At 32.7% G+C, this 14,887-nt stretch overlaps 1 protein-coding gene across 3 annotated transcripts in view; it reads right to left on the reverse strand.

Moving 5' to 3' along the window:
* l(3)76BDm (trafficking protein particle complex subunit 8 homolog l(3)76BDm) overlaps positions 1–14,887 on the reverse strand; it is a 447,636-nt gene that overhangs the window by 149,572 nt on the left and 283,177 nt on the right. For all 3 annotated transcript variants that reach the window (XM_090401248.1, XM_090401249.1, XM_090401247.1), the window contains one exon: positions 12,894–13,169. In XM_090401248.1, the coding sequence (XP_090257374.1) occupies positions 12,894–13,169 (276 nt within the window). The remainder of the gene's footprint in view (positions 1–12,893; positions 13,170–14,887) is intronic.

A 14,887-nucleotide genomic window follows, 5' to 3' on the forward strand; every position in this document is an offset into this window, starting at 1 on the left:
ATTTTAATATGAAGATCGAAAAGTCGGGAAATTAAAATAGTTATTTATAACACGGATGTAAAGTCCATAATTTCTAAAATGAAAGAAAGGATCTAAAGTCCTAATTTGATATCAAAATTTGTATAAAATAAGTTTTTGGCAGATTAATGAAGCCATGCTTATTATGGTTAGAATGCTTCACAGACATTGCCGTCTCTAAAAATAGGGCTTGTAACACCTTCTATATAGTATATTGGTTTTCTTCTATTTAATCCTTATCCAAAGCATAGCCTGTCAAGTCCTGACTTGCTATAATAATAGCAAGTTAAGTTACAGGGCACTCTTCATACAATTCAGTATATGCTACAGGATGGAGTTTGTTCTCAGGAGAGTGAATCAGGGCTAACAAATTTGACAGGTGGTTTGAATAAGGCAGGGGTTCCTAACCTTTTTGTTTTCTAGAGCACATTCTAAAATACTGATAGGGTGATGGGCACCTTCTATTTTTTCAAGCAAATTTTTTGAATTCTTTTGTTAAATGAATACATACAAAGTTTACATTATAATCAAATCTTTTATTACTTAAAAGTTTACATTATATAAAAATGTAAATATATATATATATAAATTAGCGTGATCTTTGGCATTGCATTTCATTGTCCAGTGCTTCATATGAAATATGTAATCATCAAATCACATACATACATGAAATTTACTTGCATATATAATAAATTTCCCGTATGATGGCCAGATTAAGAATAGCCCCACTGTAGCCCACGCATGTCATACGAAGCGACTAGAGTGAGTATCCAGTGCACGGGGTTATACCTGGGCCACCCTGTTTTTGGGGGTCATAAACATGGAGGCCTGGTCCTCCAGATTGGGGGATATATTCAGAGAAATACTGAATATATATATACACCTGGTCTGAAGGCTACAGTCAGCACTCCTGTCATCAGACTTAATCTGATATGGCTGATAACCAAATCAGAAGACCAATTTATTACTTACAAGTCTCTCACAAGCAGAAACCAGATGGACAAATTGGAAACGAACCCTGGACTGGCAAAGGAAATGATACTGAAAAACCAGAAAAGATATAATGAAAATATCAGTGTTAACATGGAATGCAAGGGGAATATCTCACAAAGATGATAAACTAGAGAAAATACTAAAACAATATGATATAAAAATAGCAGCAATAGCAGAAACAAAAAGAAAACAAAAAGGGATTAAAGAGTTAAATGACTACATTCAAATATTTAGCGGCATAAAGAAATCAGAAAGAGCAAAAGCAGGAACAATATTAATGATACCTAAAGAATGGAAAAATAACATAATTACCTACAAATATTGGAATGAAAGAATAATAGAAGCAAGATTAAAAATGCAAAGAGAAAATATAACAATATTTACGGTCTATGTCACTGAGGAGAATAAAGAAGAAGAATCTGAAGAATTTTATAAACAGTTCCAACAGATAATTAAAAAAAACAAATAAAAATGACTATATACTTATATTCGTCATCATCATCCGGTAGTATCCTCTAGCAAGAGGGTTGCAGCGGATGAGCAACTCTTCTCCATTTCTCTCTGTCTGTCACCTCCATCATTCAAACCAGTCCATTCCACGATGTCATTGAACCACTCTCTAGTTGTCTTCCACATCTTCTCTTCCTCTCAACTTTCTCTTGTAATATAGTTCTTGTCAGGTGTCCCGAAGAACCTCTCACATGATGTCCTGCAAATCTGGTCTTTCTTTGAATAATATTCTTGAGCAGTGTTCTTTCCATCCCAACTCTTCTTAAAACTTCTGATTTGATATTCTCTCTGTATAGCTAATCTTTTCCATCTTTTTATAACACCACATTTCCAATGCATTAATTCTTTCCATATCTCTCTTTCTGAGTGTCCATGACTCACTTCCATAGTTGCAATACTCCAAACTGTTGGTTTAACTATTCCAATTCTAACACCTATATAGATGTTAGAATTGGAATAAATATAAATAAACAACAAGATATGCTGTTGGATTTTCTACAGAAATCCAACAGCATATTTTTGCTTTCATTTCTCACTCCCAATCCATATAGCTCAACAATATCTTCCTTCCTTTCTCTTCCGATTTTGCATTCATATCTCCCTGTGTATCTTTTGTTTCTTTACATTCCAAACCCTGTTCTATATTGCCACCTTCTCATCCTCATAATCACAAGTAGGTAAATATATCTGAATAAGTAGAATATTTCTTAGTTTTGTTTTCATCTTTACCACCAAAACTCTGCCTGAGATTAGCCTTCCACACATCCTGCCACTTGTTTATTCAATATTATACCAACATCTGCTTGATGCTGTTCTTCCCCTCCTGAGTAAATTATTCTCATTCCATCCTCTGTTCTAAAATCTCCTTTTCCTTTCCATCTCACCTCAGCCATTCCCAGAACATCTATTTTCAATCTTAGCATCTCCATCTTTACAATCTCCAATCTTCCAGTTTGAAGTAAGGTATTAACATTCCAAAATCCAATGTGAAAATTACTTTTAGTCCCTTTTCCACATGAATATATTCCATTTTCCTCTTCTCCACCTCCCGCAGTCTTTAGTAAAGAAGATTCATATGACTGACATGCAATATGGTCAACATCCGTACTGGAACAAGTGACCTCCCTGGTAGCCAATTGCACAATTCTGGACCCAGGTATCCCATCCTGAACTGTGCATCGCTCGTCATTTTGTTCCTTGCTGCTCATCCAAACTAGGAAAAAGTAGCATGTATTATGTAGTCTATAATAGACTACATAATAGGAAATAAAAAAAACAGCAAATTTAATTACAGATGTTAGAGTCTATAGAAGTCTACATCTAGATACAGATCATTATGCAGTAATCAGAAATATGTCAATACCCCCAAAATGGCTGAAGCTGAAAACAAACAAAGAACCAATAGAAAACATATTTAAAATAAAAATATTACATCATCATCATCATCATGCCTATCAAGGATTTAGCCCTAGAGAGCATGTTCTGGCCTTAGAAATCGTCTAATATTAGAATAAATTTAGTTATCCTTTATCCAAGTGTGAGCAAACAAAGTTTGCACCTGAAAGTATCTTCAGGACTGGGGTAAGGTGGTACAACACCAGGGCACTCCTTGCAAAGGTGGAGCAAGATACCAGCATTCCTATCTCAGTATCTCCGATAATGCAAAACACATCTCCTTGCGGATACGTCTAATGTTATGCATTAAGGGAAGGGCCACCACTCAGACTAGTTTCGACCTTTATTGAGGTCTCTTCAGTGGGAGCCAGGCCCAAGTGGAGATACCAGGCAGAAGCATTAGCAGGTCATCTCTACCTATAGGAGTTGCCAAATGGTGTGCCATCCTTTTTTAATAAATTACTCTGGATTTAGAGAAAGATGTTGAAAGTTTATTTTTCACTTGGTCCTTCCCTTAATGCATAACATTACACATATCTGCAAGGAGATGTGTTTTGCATTATGGGAGATACTAAGATAGGAGTGCTGGTATCTTGGTCCTTCCCTTAATGCATAACATTACACATATCTGCAAGGAGATGTGTTTTGCATTATGGGAGATACTAAGATAGGAGTGCTGGTATCTTGCTCCACCTGTGCAAGGAGTGCCCTGGTGTTGTACCACCTTACCCCAGTCCTGAAGATACTTTCAGGTGCAAACTTTGTTTGCTCACACTTGAATAAAGGATTAAACTAAATTTATTATACTCTAACCAAGTGAAAAACAAACTTTCAATAAACTTTCAACTTAGAAATCATCGTTGAATCTCTTAAGAGGACATTCTGGTTTTCTCTTTCCTAATGGTTTGTAATTTAAGGCTCGTTTTCGTAACCTGTCTGTTTTCATTCTTTCAAAGTGTTCCATCCATTTGTGTTTATATTTTTTAATTTTTTCCATTATTACTCATTCCTGGTTTAATTCATTTATAATTTCTTCATTTCTTTTGTGATCAAATAGAATATACTTTGCAGTTTTTCTCATAAACTTCACTTCAAGAGTTATTAATCCTTGTCTTTTTGTTTTATTGTCCAAATTTCACTTCCATACAATAGGACTAATGTATTGTATACTTTTAGTCTGGTTTGTTTTTGTACTAGGTTTGGTTTAAATATAGAATTAATTACACCTGTTATGTTTAAATATTTTGCAATTTTTAGGTTTATATCTTTTTCATTTTCACATGTAATCATATATCCTAGGTATGTTGTAATAGATTTCACGGTATGATATGAACACAGACGGATAAGAAAATAACTATTTATTAACTTAAAAGCAGATATTTCACTGGTATTATATCCAGCATCTTCAGAGCACACAACAAAGTTTGTTACAAATGCAAGACAACCAATCTGGTGTAACAGTGGGGCTAGTATAAGTAATTGCAGTGTGCAACACAAGACTGAAGTCCTAATATGGTGCCATCTAGGTTTAAAAAAAAAAAAAGAGTTCAAAGTTTTGAAATAGTAGTCTAAATGATAGTCTTAGAAAGCTTGAAAAAATAAAATAAAATAAAAAACAAATAAAATAAAATAAAATAAAAGTAATAAATATTAATTTGGTCTTAGGATGACTGTCTCCCAAATCTTTGGTAGATTTATACAGCCATACTTGTTAAGGTTTGGAGTATGTTTTAAGGCTTCTGTTGATTCCAGGAACAACCTCTCTGACTTGTAGAAGCTTTTGTGCAGTGCTTTTGTTTCTTTCCAATTGATCCTGTGTGCAGGGGTATCCAAAGTATGGTCTGCCAGACCCGACTTGCCATATCGAAAGTGTCGGATATATTCTTTGTGTTCATTGAGGTGGATATCCACAGTTCTTCCTGTCTGTCCATAGTAGGCTGATGGCAAGAACAGGGCAGACTCCTGGATGTGATAAAGGAGTGCATTTGTCCTTAGGTGAACGGATGAGAGTTGCTAATTTTACATAAGGTTTAAATACTGTGTGTAGTTGGTGTTTGTTAAGCATCCTAGATATCTTTTCAGTTGTACCTTTAATATGGGATGGTGATAGTTTTGTTGTAGTCTTCTGTGGTAGATAGAGGGGATTTCTGGGTAGCATTTAGTATGTTATCTATCTTGTGGGGATTATAACCATTGGTTAAGGTGTGATGTAGGTGAGAAAGTTCAGCAATGAGAGCAATGTCATTGGAACAGATTGCTCTAGCTCTATGAGTTAGTGTTTTTAAGATACCATATTGTTGAGAAGGGTGATAGCGCAATTGTTTGTGTGAGTATCTCCCTGTATGTGTGGGTGGTTTTCTATAAACCGAAAATGATAAGGAACCTTCTGAAAGATGTGCTATCAGTGTGTCCAGGCAGTCATTGGCTTCTAGTTCCATTGTAAAATGGATTTTAGGGTGCTGGCTATTTAAATGCACTAAAAATGTATTCAATGTGTCTGGGCCATGTGGCCAAATAGCGAACACATCATCAACATAGCATAGCCAGAGACTAGGTTTGAGAGTGGCTGTGTTGATAGCTAGTTTTTCCAGATGTTCTATGTAGAAGTTGGCTAAGGGGAAGAAAGGGGCGAATTCATAGCTGACCCATCTAATTGTTTGTATATTTTCCCTTTCCATGTAAAATAACCTGCCTGTACTGTGAATTTAAATAGCTGAAATATATCTGGGAGAAATTGTGAATTTAGTAAGTTAAGTGTTTCAATCAGTGGTACATTAGTGAATAATGAGGTGATATCAAACTCACCATTAGGTCTGAACTATTTAAGGTGTGGTTTTCTAAAATACTTTTTAGGTGGGTAGAATTTTTAACAAAAGAGAGAGAATTGTTTGTGTAAGTGGTTAGTAATTTGGCTAAATGTTTAGCTAGTTTATATGTAGGACTGTTTATACTATCTACAATAAGATGCAAAGGTGTACCTTGTTTGTGTATTTTAGGAGCACCATATATTCTGGGTGTTTTAACGTGCAAGGGTTTGAGTTTTTTGACAATTTCTTTTGGCCAGGAAGTGACTTTGTTCAGTAACTTGCACACCTTATTCTTTTGTGAGTTGGGGAGATCTCGATCTATGATTTAATATGTAGACCAGTCTTGGAGCAGTGCATGCATTTTGCTTTCATATTCTGTTGTATCCATTACTACAGTGGCGTTTCCTTTGTCTGATTTGGTTATTGTAATGTGGTTATTATTGCGTAGTTCTTTTAGAGCTATTATTTCTTTATGTGGGATATTATTTTTGGGAGGCTTAGAATGGATAAGGATATTGGCCACATCTAACCTAATATTATTGGCTATAGCTGGAGGCAAGTGGTAAATCCCGCATTCAATGGAAGCCATTATTTTGGTTTTAGGCACATCTTTAGGAGTAACGGCAAAATTGTGTCCAAGACTTAATGCACTCATGGCTTCTTTGGATAATGTTGTCGATGATAAGTTCACAACGACGCCATCTTGATGAAATTGTGGCCACTGCGTAACATTACGTTGCTGGAGGATTTCAAATTTTTCTGGTGTCGGTTTTTAACTTTAGCAAATCCTTTATTGGCTGTTGAGTCGGAGATTCTATCCAAGATATCCCATAGCTCCAGGTTCGAAATGTCAGATAATATATTACGTAGTACACTGATGGAGGAATTTCAAAAATAAAATCCAATGACACTGCTCTCACTGCCGAACTTTCTCACCTACGTCACACCTTAACCAATGGTTATAATCCCCACAAGATAGATAACATACTAAATGCTACCCAGAAATCCCCTCTATCTACCACAGAAGACTACAACAAAACTATCACCATCCCATATTAAAAGACATCTGAAAAGATATCTAGGGTGCTTAACAAACACCAACTACGCACAGTATTTAAACCTTATGTAAAATTAGCAACTCTCATCCGTTCACCTAAGGACAAATGCACTCCTTTATCACATCCAGGAGTCTGCCCTGTTCTTGCCATCAAGCCTACTATGGACAGACAGGAAGAACTGTGGATATCCACCTCAATGAACACAAAGAATATATCCGACACTTTCGATATGGCAAGTCGGGTCTGGCAGACCATACTTTGGATACCCCTGCACACAGGATCAATTGGAAAGAAACAAAAGCACTGCACAAAAGCTTCTACAAGTCAGAGAGGTTGTTCCTGGAATCAACAGAAGCCTTAAAACATACTCCAAACCTTAATAAGTAAGCTGTATAAATCTGCCAAAGATTTGGGAGACAGTCATCCTAAGACCAGATTAATATTTATTACTTTTATTTTATTTTATTTATTTTTTATTTTATTTTATTTTTTCAAGCTTTCTAAGACTATCATTTAGACTACTATTTCAAAACTTTGAACTCTTTTTTTTTTTTTAAACCTAGATGGCACCATATTAGGACTTCAGTCTTGTGTTGCACACTGCAATTACTTATACTAGCCCCACTGTTACACCAGATTGGTTGTCTTGCATTTGTAACAAACTTTGTGTTGTGTGCTCTGAAGATGCTGGATATAATACCAGCGAAATATCTGCTTTTAAGTTAATAAATAGTTATTTTCTTATCCATTTGTGTTCATATCATACCGTGAAATCTATTACAACATGTCTGATGAACACATAAGTCTATCCAAGTGTATATCCTAGGTAGTTAAATGAATTCACCTGTTCTAAAATCTTGTTATCTATTACTATTTTAGTTCTTACTGGATCTCGTCCTTTAAAGATCATTGTTTTTGATTTTTTCTGTTGATATTATCATTCCATAATCTTTGGCCATCTCATTTAAATTTAAAATAGCTTTCTGTAAGTTATCTTCAGAATTTTTAATTATTATTTGGTCATCGGAAAAAAGGAGAGTGCTCAAGTTCACAGTAGAAGAAAGTTTAATACCTTGATGGAAATTTTTATTCCATTTTATTATTATTTCATTTAGATAGATATTAAAGAATTGCTGAAAGGGAACATCCCTGGGACTCCTTGGTTTATCTCTCTCATATATGATAGCTCCTGATTTAATCATATTTATATTTGATTATTTACATATATACTTATGATAGCTTTTAGAATATTATTTGGTATTTGTCTTTCTTTTAATATGTTAAATAAAATGCTTCTTTTAAATTTGTAAAATGCTTTTTAAAAGTCAAATGTAACACGTGTTTCTAAATTGTATTATCTTCTTTTCTCTATTATCAATTTTAGGCAAAAGGCTGGGTCTATACATGATCATCCTTTTCTAAATCCATTACATCCTTCTAAAATAAAGTTTTCAGAATATTTTATTAGTTTGTCATTTAAAATTCTGCTATATATTTTGTAACAGGAATTTAGTATACTTACACCTCTATAGTTTATAGGGTGATCTCTGCTACCATTTTTTAAAGATCGGGATCACAATCGCTATTTTCCTATTCTATTGGGAGGTTACTAGTTGAATAGATTTTATTTAAAAATAATAAGAGTCTTTCTTTGAATCTTGTTCCTGCATATTTATATAATTCTGAACCTAACTTATCTTCTCCAGGTGATTTTCCGTTTCTTGTTTCTTTCAGGATGATTTCTAATTCTTCTTTAGTTATTTCATTTTCATTTTCGTTAATTGTTTGCTAGTTGTCTTTTTTAAAATATTTGTCTGTCCACAGTTCTGTGTAGTAATTTAGAAATTCTTCTAATTTCAATTCAGTGTTTAATTTTATGTTTTCTTTGGTATCTGCATTTAGGTGTTTCAAAATCTTATATACATTGGGTCCTATTTTATATAAATCATGTTCTAAATTAGAAACAAATTTGTTCTATGATTCTCTATGTCTTTTCTGATTTCTCTTTTAACTATGGCTCTTATTCTTTTATATTCTATTTCATCTTCTAATCTTTTACTGCTTAACCAATTGTGATAGGCTTCTTTTTTCATTTTGATTATTTCTTTGATTGTATCATCCCATATCTTCAGTTTTTTTCTTTTATTGAATTTTTAGGTCTTTCCTAAACTTTAATTTGTTGCTGTATTTAGTATTGTTTTTATATTAAGCCATTCTATTTCTACATTTTGTTTTATTTCATCTAAATATTGGTTAATTCTTTGTTCATATAGCTATTGTATATTTGTGTCATTTAATAATCTAGTTTTATAAACAAATGTTTTAAATTTTCTTTCTGTTCTTGTTATTTGTAGCCATTTAGGTGTAATCTTAATTTTAACAAGTGGTCACTACTTATTTCATATCCTCTGAACTCGAACATCTGAAGAGAACTTTGATGTCTTTTAAGATAAAATAATCTAATATTGATTTCCATCCTCTTGCTGCCCAAGTATATTTATGTATGTGTTTATGTTTATAGAAAGAATTCATTATATTAAGGTTAATATAAACTACAGAGTCTATCAATTTACCATTCCTGTTTAGAGTACTCTCCGTATATTCCTATATTATTATTTTCGTGTTTCCAATTCTTGCATTTAAGTCTCCTGCTAATATTACATAATAATTTTTTTTTTATTATATATATATATTTTGTAACTCATTATAAAAATTAAATATTATCCTGTTCTCTTCCTTCTTCTGGGGCATATAAACTGGTTATTGTTAAATAACCAGTATCTATTTTTATTCTAGCTTCTATTATTCTTTCATTCCATAATTTATAATGTTTTAACTGTTTTGAAAGGAAATTATGAATCCCAATCATAACACCTGCTTGTGCTCTTTGGTCTCTGACAACTCCACTATATATTACATTAAAATTTTCAGTTCTCATGGTTCCTTTTGATATCTTTTTTTTTTTCAGTTGATTACTGCTATTTGAAAATTTCTTTCTTTTAATATTTGGTCTAATTCTATTTCTTTATATGCTATTCTTCTTGCATTCCAGTTTGCTTAAATTGCTAAAATTATTACAAGAAAAAGAAATTAAAAAATCACCAAACTAAACTAAAAGAGAACTTACAAGAAATAGCGATAAATGAAAATATTGAAACAGAATGGAAGAACATTTGCAACATAATAAAGAAAGCAGCCAATGACAGTCTGGGAAAAAAGAAGAAATGTCACAGGAAAAGAGGCTTAAGAAAATGGAATGAACATATAGAAAAAATAATACAGGAGAAAAATGAAGCCTATAGGAAATGGTTATCTTCAGATACAATTGAAAATAAATTAAACTATAAGAGGAAAAACACCAAAGTGATAAGAGAAGTTAGATCTTTACATAGAGAAAAATAGAATAACTATATAAAAGAGTTAGAAGCAGAGTTATACAGTATGCAGCAAACAACATATATAAAATCTTGAAATACTTAAAGAAATTAAAGAACAAATTAGCATAGATGTTATAAGTAAAAAGGAATGGATTAAGTATTATGAAAACTTATGGAAAGATGATGATTTTTATACTCCTGATATAACACTCAAAAATGATAAATCAGAAATCATAACATTAGATGAATTAACGGAAACTCTACAGAAAATGAAAAATAAGAAAGCGCCTGGTAATGATGGAATAAATTTAGAATTATTTAAATATGCTAGCTTTGAGCTACATCAGAGATTATTAAATTTGCTAAACAAAATTTTACACACAGGAACAGCTCCAGATGACTGGAAAAAATCAATTATTTTACCTATTTATAAAAAAGGTGATAAATCAAATTGATCAACCTACAGAGGAAGTAAGTTTGCTGGAGATTCTGGATATAAAATATCCAGAACTTATCAGCACTCTTGAAAAAGAAAATAAACAATTATATTGAAAAACATTTAGTAGATGAACAAAATGGATTTAGAAAGGGTCAATCATGCACTGACTCAGTCTTCACTTTAAAACAGTTAATTGAAAAATAGAATTTAACCTAGACATATAACTCTAGATACTCATGTATTATTTATAGACTGAAAATGCCTTTGATTTAGTCAAAAGAAATAAACTCTTTGAAATATTAATTAAAATAGAATTACCTCCACAATTAATAAAAGCGCAGTGGGCAATATTTATGAAAATAGTATCATAACAGTAAAAACCAAAGACACACCTACAGAGTGGATAAAAATAGAGGAGTAAGACAGGGATGCAGCCTGTCTCCAATTCTTTTTTAATATATATATAAACGAAATACTAAAAGAATGGTGATGTATCAATAATACAGGAATACAACTAGAAATAAATTACTGTTTAAATACATTATATGCAGATGACCAAATTTTAATCGCTAACACAGAAGACGAATTACAGTTGTCTCTCTAAAATCTTGACAGGATTGTTACCAAATACGGCATGAAAATATCTTCAAAAAAAAAAACAAAAGTTATGGCATTTAAAGGAAGGGAACCAATAAGAAGCAAAATAGTTCTAAACAACAAACCAATTGAACAGGTTAATAATTTTAATTAACTCGATTGTAAGTTACATTAAAGAAACTGATTCAAAACATAAAATTAGTAAATTCACCAAAACTATAGACATGATTAATAATATTTTCAAGACAAATTTGGTACAAAGAAATACTAGATTAAGAATATTCAACATTTTAGCAAAACCTGTAATATTATATGGAAGCAAAATATGAATAATGAAGAAAATAGATTACCAAAAGATAACATCAGCAGAAATGAAATTTCTAAGAACTGCAGGCTATACTAAATTAGATAAGAAAAGAAATGCAGATATTTTAAAAGAACTTCAACAACCAATTTTACAAACAATAGAAAATTACAGAAATAAATGGATTAAACATGTAAATAGAATGTCACCAAAAAGATTACCAAAAGGTATACTAAATTATAAACCAAAAGGGAAAATAGAGAAAAGACCCCTAAAAAGATGGTGTGAGGCTGGAATAGGCCAGTAGTGATAATACTGTGGAAGGAAGAAGAAGAAGACATAGTAAATTGAAATAATTCAAGAGGAAAGTTAGACTTTAATAAATCAAGAGAGTGTGTTGGTGGTACATTAGTAAATAAGGAAAATAAAGTAAATTTAGTTTTTTTTTTTTAAACACACTGTCTTATTATTATTATTCCTGATACCTCCAAGGAATCCGAAGACTCATCGCGGGAGGACACCTACAACTGTCTCAACTGATACAACTGTCTCAACCACTACACCGAACCTCTACTACAAATCGTCTCCATCAACCGCCCACCACCACCACAACTAGTATTCTATGTCTGTAAATTGCGTGTGTTCTGAAGGGCAGATTTGTCTGTATGCGGGATGAAAAACCAGAGTTTCTGGGAGAAAAAACACTGCTACATCTACTTAACATATACATCTATACACATCTACTTAACAGTTCTAACATATATTCAACAGGTAAATTGCATATAATCATCATATATCAATAGCGTATGTAAATTGAAAATAATTTAAATGTAAAAGTTGTTGAAGAGAGGGAATAATAAACATTAATTGGCATATGTTCTGAAGTGCAGATAAAGGTAATTACATAGCCATTACCTTTATGCAAAAGAATGAAGATAATGAATGTAATGCACTATAAATTATAAAAAAGCATTAAATTATTATTTTATTTTTATTATTATTTCACATCTCCAGGGAGTCCAAAGACTCATTGAGGGATGGCACCTACTCTGTCTCCACCACTCAATCAACCAACTGACTGCAACTACACCAATGCCATCTACTGCCAACCACCACCACCACTAGTATTTCCATAGACAATCACAAACATCCATGTGCACGGCAGGATTCGAACCTGCAGCCTTTTGGCTGGAGAGCAGATACGCTAACCACTCGGCCAGCCATGCTGGCCAAGATGATGACATTATAATTTATCATGCATTACATTCATTATCTTCATTCTTTTTCATAAAGGTAATGCCATGTTATTAACTTTATGAAACATTTTTATATGACCATTTTTATATTTTCACATATTTTTATAATGACCATTTAGAAATAATTTGTAATAAGTACCTGAAGTTTTGGCATTGAATCTACAATGATAGGATTTAACCTGTAATCAGGAGCATATGTTTTGTCAATTTGCACATTAGTGATTCGTGGTCCTTTCAGCTCTATACTCTGCTTGCCCTGTACAGATAAAACAGCACCATTTTTCTGAGTAACATTTTCTGTGTCAGCATCTGCATTGCTGTTATGTTGACCTGAATTGGCTTGGGCATGTAAACAAAATGACATGCCTGTGATATTAAGGCTGCCGGTTTTCAGTGGCTTCAGTGGTAAATGAACCTGCAAAAAAACATGTATAATGAATAGTGTGTTTCAGGATCTGGTTCCTAAAATAAAAGTTCAACTGGTAATGTAAATATTTTATACTGTTATTTATGAGCATAAATAACAAATTGATAAAGACCTCATTCAGACTGTTGTATCCAATTTAGTTACCTTTGTTGAAGGGTTGAGTGAAGGAAAGATCAATGAAATACTGGGGAATGACTGAACAAAAATAATGAGCAGCCACAAATAATATCTCTAATTAAAAAAGTTAATTATGAGGACAGACTGAAGGAATGCAAATGTACACAGCTAGGTAAGCAAAAAAAAGACAGGAAATATGAGATATAAACTGCTAACAGGAGCTTAACAGAATACATTTTTCATGGATTAGTGAAACTATCTGGAAGTTGAATACACTGAAAGGGTGGTGGATGCATCTACATTTAATAAATTCAATGAAAATGGCAAGCAAGTAACAATGGTAACATTCAACAACCAGTTGAATGTAAATACATGAGTCATTCTCCACCTACCCCTCAGCTCTTTATAGCAGACATTTCATATAGTTAAGTCATGTAAAAATGCAGAACATGAAACCCTTTTCTGTAGATATGTTCTATTTGTACAAAATACAGCAGTATACTGTTTAACATTTTTGAAAGGATAATTGAAACAAGCATAAGAAATGCTAATCAGGTACACAAAAATAATAATTATATATAGGTTCCTATAGGAATGGAAGAACTCACTGAGGGAAGGAGGGAGAGAAGCCCTTGAAAGCTACACAATGTCACAATAACTTTCATATCTTGCTTTAAAAGCAATGAAGATGAACTCGCAACATCCAATGACAGTCTCTCCATTCCTCACACTATGAAAAGAAAGTGAATCTAACTTTCCTAACTTATTCAGTTTCCTGGGATGACTGTGTTCTTCCCACACTTAGTGTCATAAATATATTCATATGTTTACATTTTACATGTTTCTATTAATATCTACTTGCTTTTCTCTCTTATTCAAACTTTAATCTTTATATGCACAATTCCAGCTATTAATTTGGTTTCTGATGGATCTTTTCAATCTCCTCATTTCTGAACCCATGTGACCATATCTGAGCAAAGTAATCAAGATGGGTGTGGTCTTATCAAAGCCTAGATACAGTTCAAGAATAACTTCCTTAATCCTACAAGTCAGTGTAGGAATAAGGAACAGAATGTAATGAATTAACCATTCCAATGTGTTCCCTAAAGTTTAACTTTGTCTCCCATCACCCCAACATTTCCAGTTTCACTGACTTGCATCAAATTGCCATCAATGTAAAGCTCTGCTACAATATCCTCAATACAAAAGGCATTACCATGTATTTAGTAACACTGAACTGACATTCATTATAATCTGCCCACGAAACCTCATCTAAATCAGCTTAAAAGGATTTTATATAAGAAATGTCTCTTATCACCATCTGAACTCTGTCATCGGCAAATAATGTCACATTCCTGACCAATCCCCAAATCCTAAATATACAAGTTAAACAAGAATTTGATACTAAATACATATGTTACCCATTCATCTATCTTAGTCACAAGCCCATAAAAGATTTTTTGTTTGGTTACAAAGTATGTTATACTTTTGAAATTATCTTCTTCTTCTCTCTTCCATCATCTATGTGGATGATGATGAGGCCAAATGAACTCTTTCCGCTTCTGTCTGTCCCTGGAGAGTCCGAACAA

Source organism: Typopeltis vanoorti, chromosome 12 (assembly GCF_054136105.1).
Source record: "Typopeltis vanoorti isolate ZY-2024b chromosome 12, IOZ_Tvanoo_1.0, whole genome shotgun sequence".
Lineage (NCBI taxonomy): Eukaryota > Metazoa > Arthropoda > Arachnida > Uropygi > Thelyphonidae > Typopeltis > Typopeltis vanoorti.